The sequence below is a fragment of the Bombus terrestris genome, chromosome 1 (genome assembly GCF_910591885.1).
Source record: "Bombus terrestris chromosome 1, iyBomTerr1.2, whole genome shotgun sequence".
Taxonomy (NCBI): Eukaryota; Metazoa; Arthropoda; class Insecta; order Hymenoptera; family Apidae; genus Bombus; species Bombus terrestris.
Genome location: NC_063269.1, coordinates 3,192,871 through 3,207,244, shown reverse-complemented (window position 1 = coordinate 3,207,244; position 14,374 = coordinate 3,192,871). Strand labels below are relative to the sequence as shown.

The window sequence follows — 14,374 nt, the reverse complement described above, 5'->3', positions numbered from 1 at the left end:
TTCGACAATAACCCTACGAGTCTATTGATCGTTCAGAGAGATATTAGATGTCGGATTAGGTATATAATTAAGTTTATGAAATTTTGTCCACGTTCATGAGAGTTAATCTACGCGGTACTGGTGCGCTTTAGTTTCTTTCTTTTCCACTCACGAGCTTGTAATCGGCTCGAGCAGAAACCCATTACGCCAGATGGCTTTGTTACGCCACTGCCACCGTCCCAAAATTAATAACCCTACTACGTTCCCGACGTGTACCATACTCACTCTACTCTTCCACGTCGTCTCTTCTCGTTTTCTCCCTTTGACCTTCGCTCGTCCACCCTCCTTCGTTCCGACTCGCGTTCTCTTTGTAGTTGACCGAAGCAACTTTGCCGAATTATTTGTTCGACACGATTCGATACGCGCGTTTCTGTCGTATCTTATCTCCGATCTAACGTCGCTCCCTCCGACGAGGAACGAGGGTGTACGGAACCTCAGGGACGAATATATACGACGAGGGATAAGATCGTTTCATTAAAGGCAGCCGAGATGCTGCACTTTGCGCGCCGCTGCATCTAGATGAAAATTCTTCTTTCTATATCTTCCTTGCCCTACGTTCTTTCGCGTCGTATACGAGTCTCTGATGTTTTTGCTTTTAATTACGTGCCATGGTTAGGAGAATGGTACGATTTCATCTAATCTACCCCTGTGGCCAAATACGAGCGTTGGAAGCGATTCGTGGAATCCCTTCTACCATGGGGTTAATTGAAATCTGATACGATCTTGAAGAATCTTAAACAACCTCGGTGATCAAGCTCGATTGATCGAAACGAAGGAGGAAACAAGTAAAAGTACGAACTATCGGTCGCGACTAATAACAAATTCTCGCCGAGCAAGAGGATATCGAGAAGAAAAAAAGGCGCGAAGAGAAAGCCATCGGCGATGAGTCAGTCGGCGGAATAATTAGTCGATTTATCGACGCGAAACGAGACAGTCGAAACGGATTAGCGGATCGCGGTCGAAAGAAACACTGTACAAGATCGGTCGGTGTGTGTTTGCGCTCGCGCTTGAACGTGCAAGCGGAGTTAATGCATCTGCGCTGACACCGCCCGCCGTTGCAGGCCCGTAATGCAGTTCTGCTTTTCGGAGCTTTCATACGCCCCCGCAGCTCTGTGTGTTCACGGAACCGTGCCGTGTACACATTACTGGTTTTCCCCGGTTACCGTGTATCGAGTGTATCGCGCTCTCTTGCACGTAACCGCAATACTGCGGATCATTGTTTTCGGAAATACGGGCCAGGTTAGGTTCTCCGTGCATCTGAGAGATCCGCCAGGAATTCGATCCGAGATATTCAGACATCGCGGTGTTGTCTGGTATTTACAAGATCTCTGAAGAACGTTCCAATTTCCTGTGTCGCAAAAATATCGTTACACCAGTGGTAGCGTGAAAAGCCGAGGAATGTGAAGCGCGGCAGAAAATTAAAAATAACGATTCGTCTTTACAGTGTCCGGAATATTCGCTAAAATTTAATTATTCCTTGACGGAAGAAACAAGAATATCTTATATCGTACGGTGAACTAGTTCCATATCATAAGACTTTAGACGAAGAATTAGAAGTTGGTATTCACGTTGGATAATTTAATTTTAAAGACACTCGTTCGATGCTCGTTGAAGACGAGCCGAGAGCGAAACCCTTTGCGACATAATCCTCCGTTCTGAATCTTTCGCGCGCGAGCTAAGCGAATAGGAAATGTTCCGTGTCCATCCAGTCGAAAATCCGTCCTTAATAAGGAGAAAAAGCGGGAGAAAAATATTTGAGAGCAGTTCGTTTTGCGAGCTGAGATACAGGACCGCCCGCACGGTTTCGAGGAGGCGGAGCCTATAATAAATTCCCTGTTCTCTGCGCCTGGGATTAATCGTATCGAAGAGTCGGCAAGGTGGATTAAAAGCTCCTCGTATTCCCGGCAATACCTACCGGCCCCTTTCTTCCACTCCGCGAAGAACGGGAACCGTTTCGTTCTGCCGAATTTAAGCCTCTCGACGACCGATCCGGCGCCAATGCACATTTAAATTGATGGCTTCACGGTCCCTTGCATTTCGCGCTGCGTGTACTCGATATCTCGCCCTATCGTCTCCCCGTGGCTGCGAGACCTCCGACGTCCTCTTCCCCTCGGCTCGCTTCCTCGGCCAGGTTCCCTTCTCGGGCCCACGACTCTCGAGAGCTTTATCCTATTAATCAATGCGCATAAATTGTTTTAAGGGAATCGTTACTGCCATTCAGACACGCCATATAATGTCGACGGGGTTAATGTCGCGCGCGGAACAAGAGGGAGCCAGCGAACCGGAATCATTAGATGTAACGCGGAATAGACGTTGCTCCGGAGGATTTATCGCGCGGAAGCCCGGAATTCGCAGAGGCCCGTTTCGACGTCGTTCCTATTCATACGGGCCAACCCACGAATAGCTTAGCGGCAGAACGCTATCGAGAATGCTGGCAATTGGAAATAGACCCCCTAAATAGGGTTCGTGTCACCCTCTTTCCATTTAGAAGAGATTTGTGGTAATCTATCGTGGATCTAATCGAGATTACCGTTCGGTATGTCATCGGTGTCTCTTAAGATCGACAGAGTTTGTTGTTACTTTGGAAATGGTAAAATCCAGCAAAAGGGATAAACAAGAGGAAAAGCGTATAAAGTGAAGTATAGAGCGTGGAACAGGCGGCTGAACGCGGTAGATGGTGGAAGCGAGTACATTTTTCAAAGGGCCTGAGACGTGGCGGATCGACGAGAGTCGGGAGTTGGACGACGAGAAATAGGAGGTCGAAGGTGGCTTAACGCGCGTTATTCTCGTCGCCGCCGGAGCAAACCCGCGGCAAAGTCACTGAAGTCGCTTCTTTTCTTCCTCAGAAGTACTTCGAGCTTCTTCCTCCGCGTCTAACTCCGCGTAGGCCTCCGTGCTCTTCCGCTGGCTGCTGTCCCGACGGAAATCTTATAGCCGGGGGTGAACTGGACCAGAGAAACGGCAGAAGACGAAGAACCCCTCCAGTCACGAGAACCACGAGAAAAGAGAGACAGAATGAGATTGTTGCTCTCGTACGCTCGTATATCCAGCCAGACTTTATCTGGCTGGTCTCTCCGGTTTGTTCTCTGAGATTTATCGGCGATACCGTTTTGCCCTGCTCGCATCACGCACGCGGTAATAACGAATAATGCCATGCAGTTAGAGAGAGAGAGAGAGAAAGAGAGAGGAAGAGAAAGAGAAGGGAAGAAAGGGGAGGCCAACCCTTGGCGTTCTTAAGTGAAAAGTGAGCCCTCGTTCCATAAAGGTAGAGCTCAAAGCCGGGATCGCGTACTCGGAACACGAAGATCGGGCAGAATTTTCTAAAAGGGGCCGAATAATACAATCGTTACCCCCACCCTTTTTCGTCCCATTTCTCTGCCTCTCCGGTAATATTTTCCGTAATACCGAGGCCATATAGCGATTCATCCTCGTCGTTTGTGTCAATTCGAAAGCGTTTTCCCTCGGCGCTGAACATTCTCGAGCGGTCCTTATACCGTGCAATTTTTATTAATAATTTTATCACTTTATTTCTTTCTCTTATCGGCCATACTTCTACAGCGGCACAGAGAGAAAAGACGTCGTGTTTAATGAGCCAAAAAAGAGTGTGCCGCGGGACGACAGACTCGTCAGCGGTGGCAGTGAATTTAATTATTTTGTCTCGCAAGTTAGAAACGCCCCCGTGTGTTCTTTTAATTGTTTCTTTGTTCCGTTCTCTTTCCGCGCGGACTACTCGATTCTATTTATTTTTCTCGACGATGCGCCACGCTCGACCACTCTGGAACTTCAGGCATTCCGCCATTGACAGTGAGAACGGTCTTTCGCTACGTTGCACGTCCTCCTCGTCTTTTCCCCTTTTCCGTCTTCCCCGTTCTTTTTACCCTTTTCACTCGCTCGTTTCTTCTGTGCCGTTGGTCCTCTTTGAAATTATCAGCGTTTTACGGTATTCGCTGGTAAGTATTTTACAGCCGTCCTCTCGCGACCCTCTCGGCCGCCTATTTGCGCCGCATGACGCGGATTGCGAAACAAATCGACGCTTTCTCTCGGTTTTTTAGCGAGCTTCCGCCTCGTCTGCTCGCATTTTCGGTGCACCGTGTTGAAACGCTCGTCTCTCGAAACGTAGCCGCGAGCACCATGAAAAGGATATTCTCCTGAAGGTTCTCGTGGAAAAATTCCGCAAGATTTGCCGAAACCACCTCGACTCGCCGAGTTCGTTGGTTCCACGGGAAAAATGTCGCGCCGATTTGTGAAATCGAACAGTTCCATGTAATAGTACAAGTTTGGCATTGTACTATGGTAGCAAAGTAATAAAAAAAAAAAGGTCAAGTTCTGTCCAAATCAGAAGCACACCGCTTCGATAATCGAGTGCAGCACTTCGCAGTTTTCATCTCTGCTACCTGCAGTAACATCCGATTTCTGATACGTACGAGTCGGAAGATGTTTGGAACGAGAACCGGTCGCTAGTTTGTCGACCACTAAATTTTTTCCTTTCTCTTGGATCCTGGCGATCGTATTTTCAGACTGTCGATTTCCTCTCCGGACTTTCCGATGAAAGGATCGCGCGCTCCAACGGAGCCAAGTAATCGGGTAAAAGGGAACAGAAAAAGGAAGGGTGGATCGACCCGCGTGCTCGAAAAGAATCGGCTCATATGAAAAATATTCGCCGATTCTACTATTCGCGTATTCTAAAATTTGTTATCTTGTTTGCTATCCTAATCCAGTACATTCCCACACACACGATACACCATATCTATCGACAGCTAATTTTTCCAATATTCTCGGTGTCTGTTAGTATCTGCGCCGATAAATTCCAGGGTGTTTCGATCGTTTCGCAAGGAACGATCGACTAGAAGGAAGGCAGGCATTGTCGACGCCTCCACGGGTGAAAATAGAAAGCTGCAACGAAGGTGCAGATACTGGGAGGGACAGCAAGGGGTTGGTGTGCCGCGGAGGAACGGGTATATAGCGATGCACGTGAAAATGTCAAGCGCAATTTCTGAAATTCCATCGTGTCGCTTCCCCGTGCCACTCAAATGCCGCGCTACGCCCTCTATCCTGCTCGTTTTCCGTCCCTTGTCCGCCAATCTGTAAGAGAATTTCTCTTTCCCTCTGCCTCTTACTTCGTTCTACTCTCTCTCTCTCTCCCTCTCTCTCTCTCTTTCTCTTTCTCTCTCTTCGTCTCTGGCTGCTCTGATCTTCGTGACGGCACACCGGAAATAGACGTTGATCAAAATTTCACGAACTCAATCCAGAAACGCGTTATCCTCGCGAGGATCGGTCTACGAACGATTACCATGATTCTATCGAAAGAAATGGACAAGATCGATCGTACCGTCGTTGCCTGGAACGGTAAACGTTCGTTCTTCCCGCAGCCAGATACAGTAGCAGCGATCTCGGCAGGTTTTCTATGCGAAAATAAAATTTAACCGCAACACATCCCGTCGGGGAACTCCTTTTTATTCCGCTCCATCTTGTCCTCTGACGTGACCCCGTTTCCAATTGTCCTCTCGCGGCTTTCCGCCGCGGTGCACGTGCGCGGCTGGCAGCTCGCGTTCCGTGACGTGCATGCATGCCATGATGCAGCAAAAGGAAGACGTTACGCCGAGCACGGCAACGGGGAACGTCGGCGTCGTCGACGGAAAGACACGCGTTCCATTTACGCGATAGAAAACCCTTCTTCTGGTTGTACCGCGATTTACGCTGCCGCAAAGCTGACGATGTGTCGCGAATGTAGTGAAAGGCTGGTGTTTTGCCAGTTGATTCGGAATCAGATTCTTTTTGTAAGCGACGGTTAATACGATCCTCGCTTTTACTTCATGCAAATTATTTATGCAGCGCACCTCCAACCTCTGCAAGACTAGACCACTGGTCGAATAAATGAATAGTCGGTTAATCTGAAAGTATAAATCAATTATCATTCGTTGGTTGTTACATAATACGAGCCGCTCAAAAACCATACTGATTAACTTGATAAATTACAAAGTACAAACACTGAAGGCATTATGAATATTATTTTTTAAATTTCTCATCGAAATTTATGATTATTTATGCAGCCGTCTTTCCATAAATAAATTAATGGAAGTGGGCCGTACATTTTCTTAGAAAACGAACAGTAATTACATCTCTCGACAGTGAACCCGAAGAATTTGCAAAAGTGAAGTTAATCAGATTGATCCTCGAACTTTCATGATCGGATAAAACGGAACCGGTGATCTACCGTAATTGATTTTACGTAAATCACAATCTAGTATCGTTGGAGGTAAATTACGAATCGGAGAACTGCTCTCACTCCGTTTTCATTAGTATGGTATAAACGCTGTAGCTGGTAGCGCATTGTATACGAAACACGTGTATTGGTTAATGAATATGATTGTTCGTCGCGAGCATATGTTGATTTTTCTGTATTCGGCTGTCGTCGTGTAAAAGGGGACAAAGTCGCGCAAAGGTCTCGACAGCGTCTGTTTCAAAGTGGCAGAGTGGAAAATCGGGACGGCGAACAATCGGGACCAGCCGGGGAGGCGACTGATTCAAAGGAGTAATTGTTGTAATACGCGGAGTTGCATGCGGCGAACAAAGCTGCGCAGCTTTTGTGTCGGTGCACGCACCACGCATGCACGCGTACTGGTTTCTTTGCGGCTGTACGCCGGGAAAAAGAAAAAAAGGGATGGCGAGAACGATTCGTTTGCTACCCCGAGTCGAAACAAAATCAAGCAACGCGAACCGCGCAATTTTTACGTCTGCGGCGCATGCCATGATCCGTAATTCTTACGTTTGCGGGGACATTATGGCTTCCATGACCGCATGACCGTTCCGTTCGACGCGAATGAATAAACAAAAAGGTAAAGGGAAAAGAGAAACGAACGCTACGTTGACCACGGCGGTGATTCGTACGGTTTCTGCTTTTAAGCGATTGTCGTTAAACGCGGAACTGCCTGAAAATCCGTTTAATTCCCTCTATTGCGGCGTGGAAACACGAGGCGGTGTCCTTCGCTCGTTAGGCAAATATTTCGAACAACGTGGGTCGTTCGATCCAATAATGAACAGTATCCCGACGTAACAAGCAATACAGATCTCGTCGATTTATTATACGGCCTCTATTTAACAATACACTCAAAATCCATCAAACAATTTCAAGAGCACGCGCAGCCTGCAACAAACCGTCGATTATTTCGATCCTTTCAAGCTACGCACGAATCCCATAGGCAGGAAATAACTGGCTAATCAAGCTCACAGCGCATCGTCCATCGACGAAACAAAACTCATCAGGCAAGCGCGAGCCGGTGCCACGCTAACGCCTAGCCTGGAAGCAGAGCTGTGGTTCCGCGAGCCAGCGGCAATTCGCGTAGCACGCGAATACGCAATTATTTTTAATTGCACCGGGGAATGGCGATTGCGTTCGGGGTTTCCGCGGCCGCATTAAAATGCGTCTGGGTGTAAAATTGAAACCTGCAAATCCGACGGGTACGCGGACGACCGGAGGCCCCACGTGTTCATTGGATAATGTGATTTTCAACAAATAATTTCGCGTCGATCGCGTCCCCCCAGTTGCAGCGGCGGTTTCGCGTCTGGAACACGCAGCTTCTGTACGCCTGATTCGTCTCGCGGAGGGTCCGGCCGACGATTAACACGTTTCGTGCTCGAAAACGTCGCGAAATCGCGCCGGAACGACCGACAGGGGACAAACCGGCCTAGTTATCGTGGTTCGTCCGCCATTCACCCCTTGGGGCAAACCGGCCTCGAAACGATTTTAAGTGGCCTCCCGAATTATCCCGAATCGCGCCCGATCAGCCGTGTTATCGCGATTGCCTCCCACCCTCCCGCGTTTTAGCGGTCCGCCGACGAACTCGTTCCGATTTTCTACCTTCCACGATTTCGCGAAATAATCGTCAGTTTTGTCGTAGACCAGTGGCTCGTTTTACTCGATCATCTGTTTATTGTTTTATATTTTTCCTCCGAATATTTTGTTCCTTTGATCTGGTAGTATAATAATGATAATTATACAACTCGCACAGTGATTAGGTTTGATTTATTCCTTATGAAGGGGGATGGATGCCTGTCTAATCATAGCAAAATTGCTAGTGGAGCAAAATTATCAGTGGATAACGAAGGGTTAGAGATATGTACATTGTATGACTCACGGTTTCACGAGTTAGGGTTGCACGGCCGCCTAATAAATATTTTTACTCGGCTCTTCTACCTTCTTAAGTGGTCTTAAGTAATCTTAATTCGCTATTTCATTACTGTTCTTGCGTCATCGAGGAAACGGTTCTAAAAATAAGCTTCCTCACTAGTTTCTTTCGCGGAGATCGAGCCGAGAATCGAAGCGGAGCGAACCGATTCGACGATCCGATAAGCGCCGGCGGATTCTTAGAATTTCTGCGCGCTGGAAGCCGCGGGAATGCGTTCCGCGAGCGAGGCCGGACTACGGAGGACTCGATTACCGATCTTCAAAAATACAGAGAGCCAGCGACTGGTTCCGGCGGTGGTTTCCAAGGAATCGTATTCAGTCGAGGGAAAAATCGGCCGCCCCAGAGATTACGCTGAGCGCCCAGCAGCGCGTAGCCGCGTAGCCAATTGTACATATATCGGATAGGCCGGAGTACGCGCGCGCGGTGAACTTTCGCGAGATGGAAATCACGTTGTCATCGAGTTTATCGCAATTATCGTTACGCTCGTACAAATACACGCGTCCGTGGGAATGTAATTAGCTCGGGACCGCCTGAACAAACAATAGCGTTTCGCGGAGTAAAGCGTGGATGCTCGCGAATTCGGAATTTTTCTGCTTCGAGTCAATAACCAGCCGCTCTAAACGCGCGTTCCCTACGTTTTACTACGCGAGCGTAAGGGTTTCACGGTAACTCTCCTCTTGTGAATTATCGCCGGTGGATGTGGGAAACGTTTTATTGTATTTTGCGGCCTGCTTATTAAGAGCGGCCTTAAAATTACAAACTATCTGGTTTAATCTTGCATTTACCCGGCTGTACCTCTGATCTTTCAACGATACCGTTCATTAGCAAACAAAAAACCTAGGCAGAATTATTACCAACTACTCTATGAATAATCTATACCAGAGTTATTATTCCAAATTCTACATCCCATATTCATGGGCTGAAACGACACGCTCTTGACACGACTAATCAACGCGAATCGAGATACGGTTCGTGTTTCGCGTTTCGCGGCGAACCAGCGAGGAAACCTGGATTCATTGGTGCATAAACAGACAGGGAACGAAGACGGGAAAGAATACGAGGATCGATGACGCGGTGTGGAGAGCGCGCGTGCGGTGGGGCAACCTCGTATACCGGCGATGAAAGGAGAATCGCGCGCGGTCGGTTCTATTCACGCGGCGGACGCGAACGCACGCGGATACCCAGGTTAGAAGAGATAAGCATCGTTGGATTAATTATGCGTAATGCGTCGGACATGTGCATCGCGTGCGTGCGCACGCTTAGACGCGTAACCCGAAGACCGCCACTCTCTTCTACTTATCATTGTTACTCCGGCAGTTTGCAGACGTTTCCGCGATAATTACGGTGCTCCGCGATTGCACGTTTATCCTGCCAACTCGTATTAACCGCCATTGAATAGCAACGGTAACCGGAAAGAGACAGAGAGGAGGGAGACCGTGGTGCACGTTGTCCAGCGAGCCGGTGCGCAGACACGGCAAAGTTCGAAAGGAAAACAAAAGGGTGGCAAGGGTACTGCGAGACTGCCACGCGACTTAATTAGGCTCGTTGGAAAAATTCACGCGGTCCTGGTTGCGCTCGTAGCTGCAGCGTGTTACTCGACTGCTGGCACTGCTCCAGGTATCCCGGTCGTTAGTACCTTTGAACACTTCCACGGGATCGTGCTCCGCTTGCGAACTGCATCGTAACGCGGTCTCATGTAAATCAAGGTAATACTGTACGGTGGGTGTCCAGTGACGGATGTGGGAACGATGATTGGCTCGAAGATCGAGTTAGAGGTGTTTGGGAATGTTGTTAGCTTAACAGTAGAGCCACCGGGCTTTGATTGTACCTAAATGTTTCGTACGTAGTTAACGAAAATTAGAGCGAGTGGGCATAGTAGAACTTCGTTTATTTGATTGAAATTTTAGTCGGTGATTAAATGAACTTTCGCTAATTGAATTCGCATAGCTGGAGATAGACTTCTATTACGTTGACGAAAAATCATGGGTAGTGGGGGAAATTCTATTATACAAACTATCTGTCCACGATATATTCATACAAACGCACTTCTATTATACATATAATTATGTTTCCGTTTCGATGAACGTAAACGTTAATGTCACCAAAAGTATTTGCATCGATATAACTGGTCGCTTCAACTGATTTGACAGTTCGTTAAACGTGGCTAAAAAATTAATCGAATGAATAAATAATCCGTAGAATATAAATTATCAACGATTGACAAAAGTACATGAAGAAGGTAATCGTCACGTGGTCGGATTTCCCGCGGTCAGAAAAAACGAGAACGAAAACATAAGCGGCGCGACGTCGAACGGAAATAAATAGTTCGGGAGTTTCTGCTAGGATTCCGGTTGTGCAGTCTGTGAAAACGTGCGGGGAGGGAAACACGGTATTGGCGTTGCCGCGTTCTATTTCCGTCCCTCTGTTTTTCGGAGCCCTTTTTCTCTTTGACCGCTGCTCCGTTTCGTTTCGTTTTCTATATTCTTTCTCTTCGTTTCTCTCGCCGTTGGCCTCGAATGTTTTCATCCGCCGACGTCCCATTGTGCGGTGCCTGCTAAATGCCGAAACGCTGATGCGAAAATTGTTTTCCTTTTTTGCCTTCGTTAACCCATATTCACAACGTTCAGCAACGTTCGGCTCGAGGTTCACGCGCTTAACGCGCGAGAGTAGTTGGTCCCGTGAACAGGAGCAAGCACGCAACCCTTTCCTCTTCGACCGCATTTATTCCGTTCGTTCTCTCTGAATTAAGCTGATCTATGCCGTTTCACCGACAACAGCGTTGCAACTTTCTTTCCATCGTATATAGGCTACGGTCCGCAGCAGTTGTTGTCTATTTTGGAAAATGGAGTCGATAATAGGAGAACGAGAGAGGACGTTGTACGTCCGTGAAATTTGTCGCTCGAACGGTTCAGCCAAAGTTCCGTGTAAGCGTAGTAGTGGCAAACCCATTTTCACGTAAAAAAATCCACGCGACGAGACGCCGTCATCGTTACGAATTTCAGTAGCGATAGGAGAGCAGGTGCGTTAGCTGGATTAGGCGCGAAATCGCACGGATAACATGTTTTCCTTCGGTAATGCCGCGCGACAAAGGGATTTCGCGAGAATGCGACTGACATCGAGCTTAAAGCTCGGCGGAAAAAAAAGCGGGCGCGATGTGTGTGGTACGCGCGTAAACACGCAGCGCGTTATCCGAGCAGATGGGCGCGATCATCCTCGATGGATCGAGGGAATTTAGGGAAGCTTCCGCGCGTTTATCCAGCTTATCAATTCTAATCTCACGTATGAAATACTAAATGAAAATTTCAGGAAATACGAAACATAAAATTAAGAAGATTATAATTTCCAACTAAACGATTCGAAGCTTAAAACTTGAAATTCTAAGAGCTAAAACTTTGGAATTCGAACACGCCTTTGACACGCTCTTTATTCGTTAAACCTACAAGACACGAATTTAACCCCTGAATCGTACCACCGACCAGTCCAGATGTTTCTACGCGAAAAATGTTCGGGCGTAATGAAAAATCGCGTTGCCGTGCGGCCGGTGTAACGCTCGCGGTAGCAATTACTCTCACCCTCTAACGATGCCGGTTGTTTTGTTTGCAGGCGTAGTCGGAGCTCGGAACTTCACGATGGAGTGCCGCAAGGGTCGACGGAAAGGTCTACTCAGTGGCCTGGTGTTTGCGTGGCTCCTAACCAGCGGTTGTACCGTCGCGGCGCGAAATATAGGTGAGTGCCAAGGTATTTACGATTTCAGCGCGCGCCGATTCCAAACCGGCGACCTGTCCACAGGCTCTCGGTCTCTGTCCTTGTGCCAATTAAGGCTCCTCACGGAGGAACGCGCGCGAATATTTACGCGTTGCACGTGAGCGAGACCGTGTTCACCGACTCCCTGAAAAATTACAGCTTTCGAGTCGAACGTGAGTTTCGACTGGCTAACGATGAAAAGCCTGTGGCCAGAGTCGAGGGAAAAGGCAATCGACGCTTTTGCTTTGTTGCGTACGGATAATTGGTAAGAAGAAAATACTTTCCGCTAGTTCGGATACCATATCTGATTCGAACAATCTCGTTATTTTTGGTTTCTAAACATATTTACAAAGTTCGCAACTATTCTCGGATTAACTTTGCGTTTTATTAGTGCATATAAAGTATTTATTGTTTGCTAGAAACTGTGAGTAACAAATTATCGTACTTTGGACATGCAGAAGAAAATTTCATTTAAATTCTAAGTGGAAAGAACAGATATAAAATATCAAAGGAAAAATAGCGTAACTTCGCTACTCTTTAACTTGTCAAAAGATTAGTTTCTCCAATTCTTAGCAATTAGGTATCGTCACGTTTAAAAAATACTCCATCCGCAATCGCTTATTTAACTTTCAATAAAACGAGTTTCGAATCGTATCGAAATCAATCCGTCCGATTCTCGACGAGTGGATGCCACGCAAAAATAGTTATCGTCGAATGTGGATACACGAGTGGAAGGTCGCGCAACAACGCGGACGCGGACGGGGGTGGGTTTTGAAGCGGTGGTTTTGCTGGTAGCAAAGGGGGGACGACGCAGATCGACGCACTGCATATCCGGTCGAGCGAAACCGCAGCACAGCGGCCGCGCTTACGGGTTGACCGTTGAAACATTTATCGGAAAGCAAACACGGTGTGTTTAATAACAAGGATGGAGGTAGTCGGTTGAGATGTGTACACTGGCCGGCCTGTTACATTTTACTATCGCCGGCGAGGATCGTCCCTTCAACCCCCTCGAAAGACCCTTAGGAAACGGACCAGTAGGTTGACATCGGACGTAGCTACTTAGAAGACCAGTTCTGTGTACGAAACACGCCATGCCACATTCAGAATTAACTCGTCTGTTAATCGATTTAGGAGAAACCGCGTGTGGAGTGATATCGTTGCGGGAAGAATCGGCGAGGGTGTGTTTGTCGGAGCCGTGGTGCAATTAGAGAACAAACACGCGTTACGGGGTTAACTGTGGTTAAATATTTGGAAGAATATCGCGATAGACGATTGGCTGGATAGTAGAGACAAACGGGAAGAATTGTAATCTCAATTATAATTTGTGGGAAATATCGGGGTGCGTTTTATCGTTTTCTTGTTTATCCTAATATTGTTTTAATAGAGCAGATGTTTTCTGTTATCAAACCGATATAAAACGTTTCATATTCTTTCGTGAATTATTAGTTGCGACACGCAACGCACGCGGTTCGTATTCCATGCACGAGTCCACAGGTAAAAAGGGTGGAGATTTGGTTAGTCGTGCAACCAAGCCGAAGTTTCGGAACGCGTGCTGCACACACGTCGAAACCGAGCATTAACGAGCGGCAGTCTCGAGAGCGATTTCGAGTTGCGAGGGGTCGAATAAGGAGCAAACCAGGGTTAGGGACGAGAGAAGAGTTTCTCTCTATTCCTTCGCGTTATCACACACTTCGGTGCACCTAATCCGCGCGTAACCATAGTCACTGTATTTCCACTGTTTTGCCCTTCGTTCTCCTTCGACGTCGTATCGTGGATCTCACCCTTCGAACGCTCGAAGGAGAACTCGTTCTCGTCCATTCCGTTCGCTCACCGACGCACACGGAAACTCGCGCGATAGATAAATCAAAATCTCCGGCATTGTACGGCGTGCGGTCGACGGCTCAGACGGCTTTGGCAACGTCTTTGATTTCGCCATGAAACGGAAGTAACGCTCGGGGAAAAATGGCAAGGGGTAGATAAAGAGCTAGAAATGGGCATGACGTGACCGTTTCGAACAACGCACGTTTCTATCTTCCATTTATTCACAATACTACACGATTCAATTGGTTCTGTGGTTCTGAAAAATTTTCAGATATTATTTCAACGAGGATCCCTGAAATACCGATATTCCTTCATCGAAATATTATGTTTCGCCTCTATATTTTTTATACAGTAAATCCATGAACATTCGTGGTCAACATACCTATAATATCGCGACGAAGATCGACTATAAGGCAAAGGTTGAAAGGAAATGTACGAACGTAAAGGGCGAGTATAAAAATCATAGATATACGAAAAGTAATCCTTTCAAGTAGAGTATATCTCTGCAGAAACTGAATCGATGTATTATTTACTCGTATTTGAGCATTTCCGTAAAACGTAGAAGACGTTAACAAAAGATGTTT

The 14,374-nt window shown here is 47.2% G+C and overlaps 1 protein-coding gene across 5 annotated transcripts in view; it reads left to right on the top strand.

The window, feature by feature from the left end:
• Positions 1–14,374, top strand: part of LOC100649283 (latrophilin Cirl) — a 362,909-nt gene that overhangs the window by 121,058 nt on the left and 227,477 nt on the right. For all 5 annotated transcript variants that reach the window (XM_012320795.3, XM_048408351.1, XM_048408358.1 and 2 more), the window contains one exon: positions 11,829–11,951. In XM_012320795.3, coding sequence (XP_012176185.2) covers positions 11,855–11,951 — 97 coding nt within the window. In that variant the 5' untranslated portion in view covers positions 11,829–11,854. The remainder of the gene's footprint in view (positions 1–11,828; positions 11,952–14,374) is intronic.